The sequence below is a fragment of the Lygodium microphyllum genome, chromosome 11 (assembly GCF_053477565.2).
Source record: "Lygodium microphyllum isolate KBCC chromosome 11, Lygodium_microphyllum_v1.1.10, whole genome shotgun sequence".
Classification (NCBI taxonomy): domain Eukaryota; kingdom Viridiplantae; phylum Streptophyta; class Polypodiopsida; order Schizaeales; family Lygodiaceae; genus Lygodium; species Lygodium microphyllum.
Window position 1 is genome coordinate 102,973,304 of NC_141145.1, and position 8,982 is coordinate 102,982,285.

The 8,982-nt window shown below is 37.5% G+C and overlaps 1 protein-coding gene across 1 annotated transcript; it reads right to left on the bottom strand.

Annotated features, from left to right (window-relative positions):
• Positions 1 to 4,521: 4,521 nt before the first annotated feature.
• LOC148029177 (uncharacterized) lies at positions 4,522 to 8,406 on the bottom strand. The gene is made up of 2 exons (XM_087687930.1): positions 7,346 to 8,406; positions 4,522 to 7,193 (listed from the first exon to the last, which is right to left on the bottom strand). Exons 1-2 carry the CDS (start codon positions 8,327 to 8,329, stop codon positions 5,976 to 5,978), a joined length of 2,202 nt encoding a protein of 733 aa, XP_087544056.1. The 5' UTR covers positions 8,330 to 8,406; the 3' UTR covers positions 4,522 to 5,975.
• Positions 8,407 to 8,982: the final 576 nt, after the last annotated feature.

Below are 8,982 nucleotides of genomic sequence, written 5' to 3' on the forward strand. Positions count from 1 at the left end.
ATGTCTAAGCCTACATCTCCCTTTCTTACATAAAGTGAGTGGTCAGGATTAGAAACATAAAATCCAATATTAATAAGATACTCTCAAATCTTGGCAGACCATGCTCTAGGTACTTGCTTTAACCCATAGAGCGCTTTCTTTAACTTACACATATATGTGAAATGCTCTAAACCTTCATAACCTATTGGTTGCTCCATATACACCTCTTGTTATAATTCGCCATGCAAAAAGGCATTCTTGACATCCATTTGTTGCAAATTCCCCAACCTTTCGCCGTCACCAAAGCAATCATGCATCTAATAGCTGCTATCCTAGTAACTAGATTGCATATCTCTTCATAATCTATGCCATATGTTTGAGCATAGCCTTTTGCATCCAACCTAGGCTTATACCTACTAACACAACCATCTGCATTATGCTTGATTTTGTAAACCCACTTACAATCAATAGCTTTCTTATCCTTAGATAATGGTACCAAATCCCAAGCCTTATTGGCTTATAATGCAACCATCTCCTCATCCATTGTTACATCCCAATGAGCATGACTAACAACATCCTCAAAGAAAGTGGACTCAATATCCTCAATCACCTTTACCATGTAAGCATAATGGTGAGCTACATAACCTTTAAAACTAAATCTTTTAACAGGGCATATGATCTTGCTAAACATGTGTACCACTAGATCAGTTAGTGGAGCCTTTACAATACCATGTGCTCTCTATACACCTGGTGTCTTGATTGAAAGAATACCAAGCTTATCATCCGAACTCTCTGAATCACTGGAATCTCCATCAAATTCCAAATGACTAGTAGGTGCGTCTTTACCATCTAACGCTTCCTTCTTCCCTTCGTCTTTACTTGCAACACTTATAGATGTACCTGAAGATATAGGGCTACCCAGTCTCCCACTTCAAGGGCTAATTATAGATGTATTACCAAATGATGTTTCTGGTCCTTTAAGGCTCTGTAATTATTGCTTTTCTTTCTACATATAACTATCATGATCATCATCATCATCATCCAATGTATCACCACTAGATGCATACAAATTGCTTATATCATCAAAAAGAGTATCCCTACTCACTCTAAACTCACCTATGAGACAAGATTATAACGATACCCTTTCTGCTCTTAAGAGTTTTTTTTATAAATATTTTTCAATCTTTGAATCAAGCTTCTTTCGCAACTCATCTGGCACATGAACATATACAATACGACCAAACACTTTCAAGTGTGATATATCGAGCTTCTTGCTTGAAAAATATTCTTTAGGGGTCATCCAATAAATTGCAAGTGTGGGAGTTTTGTTTATAATATAGACAACAATATGAATATCTTCATATCAAAAGTGTTTTGACATATTCTTTTCAACCATCAATGCCCGTATAACTTCTGCAATATATCTATTTTTTTCTTTTTACAACTCCATTTTGTTGTGAGGTATACCTATAAGTAAATTGTCTCTTTATCCCATCAAACCTTAAAAAGTCACTAAAGTCATTAGAGATGTATTTTTTCCCTCTGTTGATCTCAAACACTTAACTTTCAAGCCTGCCTTTGTTTCAATAACAATCTTGAAAGTTTTGAAATGCTCAAATGTATATTTTCCTTCATGAAATATACTCATAGCTTTCTTAAACAATCATCAATAAACGTAAAAGTATTTGCTACCACCAAGAGATATATTTTGTGTAGGCCTCCAAACATCTGTACTACACGCAACATCAAGTATATTTCTACTTACATCTTTGTCATGCAAAAAATGTTGTCTTGCTCACTTACCAAACTGACATGCTTCACACTTTATAAAATTTTATAACTCTAAAAGCTAATAACCCTGTAATCAATCCTTTGGATTGCATTTATTTTACTCTTTGTGCATTTGCATAAACGTATTCCTTTCAACTGCATTAATTTTACTATGTGTATTTATGTATCCAATATGTTTATGCCATATTTCAATGTCTATAACCACTTCTTTTTCTTTAGTATACATGACAATATTCATAGTAATAATTACAGCATCTAAAGTGAACATGCGATCAACTCTACTTCCTTTTGGGACCAACCTGCACTCCTCATTAAACTATTCTATAAAACAATCTTTTATATTTAATAGAACCTACAACCCTTGCTCTATCATTTAGCCAACAAATACTAAATTCTTTGTGATTAATAGCACATATAATATATGTGACAAACTCTTTGTCTAGCCATCATACAAGGATTAAAAAAACCTTTCTAATGTGTGAAATTAGGTGACATGAATCATCACCCGTCTACACAACCTAGATTTTATAAATCTTACATATTTTCAAACCATTCAATATGATTAATCATATAATTAGATGCACCTCAATCGACATACCATACATCATGTGTCCCCTTTCCTGTAATAACATTCATCATATACTACATAGCAAACGCTCATTTTTATCTTCATTTTGTCATGAAGATTATACATAGTTTCCTTGCTACAATTTACCACTGCAAATATCATCCTTAGCATAACAATGGATTGCAATATGACATGTTTTGCCACATAAATTACAAACAATATCAAAATTGCCATAACCTTTATTCTACCATCCACCTCTTTCTTTAGAACTCCCCTTGCCTCAAGTTTCCATGACCTCTTGAAACCTATATTTCATCAAATTGTTAATTTAACTTGTTTTGTTGGCTATCACCAATACATCCCATATCACAACCTCTCAAAGAGGATTTGTCATATCTCCTTAAACTTGAGTGAAATACTTAGATATATTTACTACTTTCAAATATTCACTTGTATATATTTATTTATCTATTTATTTATCATGAGAGATCAACTCATCAAAATTTAAAAACGATTTTCATACATATATAAAAGTGACAAATAATTTTTAAGTCTTCTTATTATTAAGACCACCCAAAAAGTAGATGAAATCAAATTATCATCATGTTGTATTGCATTAATCGTTATCAAAGCATCTACAATACTTCAAACCTTCAAAACATACTCATTGACAAACATTTTTATTTCAAAGTATTCAACTTTTACTTAAGTTAAACCTTCAGTATCTTTATATTTACCGAAAACATATTCTCAAAAATTATCCAAGCCGCATATAAAGTTTTTACATTTTTTATATGTCCCAACATAGTATTATCAATGACTACAAATAACCAATACATTACCTTTTATCCTCTGCATTATATTCTTTCAACACCTTTAATTCATCTACAATTGTAAAAATTAACTTTAGCTCCTTTTCTTCACTTGAAACAAACTCATAAAAATATTTTTAATAAAAAAATTCGTCACATAAAACTTCAATGATGTATAGTTATTCTCATCCTTCTTCTCAATGATAAAATTTCCATTGTTTTCTACTCTATCACAAAAATGATACAAAACAAGTCTTTTATAGCCTTTCACAGGTGCATAACAATACACCAAGCAATCTTTTTTTACTCAATGCTTAACAATACATATAATTAGCAATTGTTTACATATAAAACTAATGTTTGCTTCTTGACAAACACCTCAAAATTTATAGATTTAAAATCTGTAACCTGTGCACCCACTTTTTATAAACACAACCGAAATTGCAATATGCCCTGAAATTGTTATCCATAACCTTATATATCTAAAACAAAACCCAAAACAGACTCAGATGGCCAAAAAAGCTATGAATAAATCTTTAAAAGCTTATTTGAAAAATATACAATGTTTTGCTTGCATACTAAGTCTCTCCATAATCTAAGATTTTTGCTTTGCCTTGCTTTTGATACCTCCACACTTTCCAAAAGAGTGTGAAAAAATGAGAGAGCTTCTTTTCCATTACTTGAATCCTTATTGCCCATTCACTTCAACATTCAAAACCAACCTCTCAATAATACCACTCTAATACCATGTTAAAAATTACGTGATTTAAAAAGTTACTTAAGTTACTATGCCAAATACACACACAAAAACGCTCACTCAATAACACAAAAATAGATAAAAGCCAAAACATTTTCTTGCTACTTTTTTTTTCTTTATACGCAAAGTATAGATAAGATACAACATGAAGAAAAGTGACTTACTAAGTCAAACAATACATAACTAACTATACTATTCAATTGATGCTATAACTATGCTATGACAACCATAAATAAATACAACTAAATATAATAAGTGATAAATCAATGACCATATGAGAATCATAATGACCGCCCACTTACTAAGTATTGACACGCATATCCATCTAACCAAGCAGTCCATCATCAATGTCCACACATGTTAAGCTTATCATCTCAATAAAGGAAGTCCTACATTGAAATGCCATAAAAAACTGAAGTCTAAAACTCTTCCTACATTTAGCTTAATGATCATTTGTTAGTAGTCATATCCCAAAGGCAAATCTCAATTCTTTTGTCTATACATTGAAGATACAATCTATAACCATAGCTCAACTAGGTGAGACGAGTGTGTATGTTCCTCTCGATCCACAAATTGAATTCTCCCGGCTTGTAGCATGGCTCCACAACACTACCATCTTTCAAATGGTACCACACTTGGGCATCTAGAGCAACATCCCAATAAGCCAAAAATGGCATGCATTTTTTTTTAAAGTTACGCAAGTTAGAAATATGAGGATAGTGGTCTTGGAGAGCTTAGTAGCCTGGTCTATGCTAACATATTGTGGTGGTGTTTAATCATGAAGGAACCAATAACTTCCGATCATAATGTATAATCAACAGTTTGTGCACGTGTGCGGATGCATATCCAAAGTTAGCACCTCAATAGCTTCATAAATTTTCATTGTCCACATAGTTGTTCATGTCTAAGACCATTAATTGACTTTACATCATGAACATATTTGCATTACAAAGAATGACCTCAGCTTTGATCCATGTAACATTTCAGATGAGCTTTGAGGCATGCAGTGTTCCCTCTGAACTCAGTATGATATTTGTCTCTGAGAGCTGCACACACCAGGTACTTTACACCACACACACTAAAACACATGGAATGGTATTCAACTTGAAAGCCACATAGATGCAAGGCACTGCACCACAGGAGGGAAGTGTGAGCCTCATAAAGCACATAACTATGGAGATGGAAGTGCAAGCCTCATGAAGCACTGCTTCGCATGCTTACCAATTTCCTATATGTCACAAACCCAAGACAAACATGATACACCCGGAAAATAATAGTGCTTGAAATGCCTAACACTTTCCTCTCATCAATACATGTCCCATGTCTAACAGTTCACACAAAGAATGTTCCTTTTCGTCTTTGACATGCTTTGTGTGATCATTTTGGCCCAAGATTGCACGATCTTTAATGTTTCTCATATGTAACATCCATGATCATAGTTCCCTTACCATGTTTCTTGAGCATTGCATCCATGATCAACATGAACAATAGTGCCCTTCCATATTTATTCAACCCAGAGATAGTAGGACCAAACTCGTTGCAGCCAGGCTTTGTAATGATCTTAGTTTGCTAAGAACTTGCAAGTCATCACCTGCACAGTACTTGATTCCAAAATGTTTGGTCCAAAAAGGGCTACAGTACTGACCAGAGTTCCGTGCAATGTGCTGGAAGGGCATTGACCCATTAAGTTGGAAAGGTGAATGCCAAAGGTTGTAAAGGGATGGAAAAGGGGGATGGCCATTGGGACTAGCAGAAGCTGCCCTCTTAGTAAAGGACAGTAAGACAACCAGTCCAGTCTCATGCAGGCTAATACCACCTACAAACTCTGCAAAAACTCAGATACAATAATCCACATGTATTAACAATCCATTTGTATCTTACAATCTGGATGTTATATCATCCATGACTGCGACAACTCATTAAATCAGACCCAGAATCCTCAATTCCTTCCTGGTGATTCTGGATGTTATCTGCAGGCACTCATGATAAAGGCTGAAAGGTCCACATGTTTCAAAGTCGAAGATTCAGCAAGACACTGAAGCAGCCAACAGTTTCTTGCTAGTAGGCATTAGGATGCCACCCTGCAACGCAAACCTGATCTCTGTATTTCAGCTGCGAACTGGCGTTTATGTTTGAGTGGGGACTTCTCACAAACTTGATGAAGTATGACCACTGTTGTTGCATCAGGCATAATGCCTTGATCTTTCATTTGCTGATAAAGTGAAAATAGTGATTCTGTCAATCCTGATTTGGCAAGGGCTTGAAGAGTGGTGTTGTACACAACAGAAGAAGGAATGCATCCTTTAGATTTCATTTCTGCCAAAACCTCCAATGCCAACTCAGGCTTCCCAGTTTTGCAAAAGAACTGAATTACACGGTTATAAGTGATGACATCAGGATTGATACCCTTGGAACGCATCAGATGCAACAGCCTGTGCATAGATTCTGCATCCCCTGAACGAGAATAGCTGTGAAGAAATGCATTATAGGTAACCACGTTCGGTGTATGTCCACATTTCTCCATCTCTTTCAGTAGACCTTCTGCTAGTCCCATCTTCTCAGCCTTCACTAGACCTGCAATAAGTGTATTATATGTGGCCATGTTGGGTGAAACACCCCTTTCCTTTAACCGTATAAAAAGGTCGTATCCAGCCTGGGACTTGTTCTTGTTGCAAAAGGCTGTGATTATTGAGTTGCATGCAACTATGTTACACTCAGTCCCACTATTCTCCATCTCTTCCAAAATTACCAAGGCCTCATCTGGCTTTGCAGTCTTACACAGAGCGTCAATCATACTAAGGTAGACTGCTGGATCCACCTCCATACCCTCATTTTTCGAAGTCTGGAAGAGGACACAAGCCTCTTGCATAAACCCCATTTTGCCGACTACTTTTATGAAGCTCTCGTATGCTAGCTTCTTTATCAGAGTGTTTTCAGTATTCCTGAGTAATTTACATGCTTGATTGAGCTCCTGTCTACTACAGAGCATTTTCGCTACCGCTTCATAGATTGTAAAGTCTGGATTCACACCCTGGTCCAGGATGTTCTTGAAAAGATTCATTACAATCTCCACCTTATCCTGACTAGCTAAAGCCACAAGAATTGCACCGAGCATTTGCTTGTCAGGTTCTGTCCCATTTTTATGTAACTCCTCCAAAAGTTCTTGAGCTCGGCCAGCCCCACTTGCATCATTAGTGAGCGAGCGAGCAAGGATACTGTAAGTAGAGAAATCTATATTATTATCATGCTTCTTCATGTTTCTGAAAATATCCCACACAGTCTCCACCTGCAAGTCATTGTCAATTAAGTGTTTATGGAAGGTCAAGAAAAGCACATCCTCATTCATACACACCAACTATCTAGAAACCATCTCTAATTACAAAACAGTATTTTCTGTATAAGGTGAAAAAAGGACATGTGAAACACAGTATTAATCACCTGGCCACATTTTGCAAGTTCATCTAGTAACATATTATAGGAGCAAGTGTCAAGAGCTTGAGAGCTTCTCTCCATTATTCTGTAGTATTCCAAGGCTTTTGTAGTATCCTGTAATTTCACAAAGGCCATCAGCATACACTTGTTTATTTGAAGGTTAGGCTGCAAACCAAGCTGCTGCAGCCTGCCCCATGCCAGCTCTGCCTTATTGATCTGTTGTGTTGCAGCATATGCTTTGATCAAAGTACCAATTGTTACGAGAGTATGCGGCACGTTAAGCCTTTCCATAGTGCACAACAACTCTTCCAACAAGTAGTACTCTGAAGAAGTTGCTAGCACATTTAGCATCACAGCATAGCATGTCGAATCATGCTTGTACCCAGGCCTCTCAGCAGCCCATTTGAAGAAATCCCACGCAGTCATGACGTGCTTCTGCGCTTTCAGGACACAGGCTACCTCAGAAGGCTTTAAATGTATTTTATATCTTCTCATGTCATGATCGAGCTCGAGCCAGCTCCTCTTCCTCAGCTTTTCCATCAGAAGCCTGACAACACTGGCGCTCGGCATGTCCCCAACGATGCGCTGGGCTTCCACCTGCTCCTGACTTGGAGTCATCCTGGCACGCACGGCGGCAGCCACATCCCCTGAAACGGCGGATGGGTGGTCCGATGAGCCCTCGGCTGCCGCAGCATCGTTTTCTGCGATGATGGCCTGCACGGTGGCCATGGCCTCTTCCAGGAAAGCCTGCTGCTGCGGTGAGAAAGAAGCCTGGGGCGGGCGTCTGCGACCGTCGTGGTGGGGGCTGGTGGCATGGTGTCCATATTCTCGCTGTAGGATGTCGACTATGGAGTTGGAGCCCCCGCTGCTGCTGCTACAGAAGAGGCGACACCCGAGGGTATCCAGCTGATCAGAGACGGCAGCATTCACGGCGCAACAGCATGGGGAGCTTGCGTTTGCAGGCCTCAGAAGACGCCTCGCAGTGATCATCTTCGTTTCTTTCTCATTCTCTACCGGCGCTGCAGCTATGGAAGCTTGCAAGGGTTTACCATTATAATCGGAGAGGTTTTAACATGTGCAGCTAGATAGCAGATTTTAGTTTTCTTTTTTCTTAAATAAAAGATCAAATGTTAATTCTCTTTTTCGAGTTTTTTTTAAAATAAAATTTTTTGCAGCTAAAGCCGTTTTAAAATTCAATTGACACTTTGCTTTTTCTGCTGCTATTGTTTTTCTTTTTGTGATGCTTTGCTTTTTAAGCTTATATTGGGTTAGGGATAGTAACCTACCCAGTGCTAGCCGTCATGGCATACTGAAGTTGCTCCATGAACCTTGTGAAGGTTCCCATGCAAGAAGCAATAGTAGTGATTGTGACATCCAAGCATAAGTGCGAGAAGTAGCAATGGTTGTGATGGGGAATGAGGTGCAACAAATATTAATATGCTTCTATACTAGGCATAGCAAGTGTGATTGTACTCATATCTACAAGGTGGTTGAATCTTACTACTATCTTATCTTATCTTATCTTACTACTATATTATTTTAGTTATAGGTTCGGAAAGCCCCGAACCTCCAGAGGGCTTCCCAAACGTACCTCCTTTTCCAAACCTCCCTTTTTTAATCAAAACCCCTTCCCCTCCTCTTTT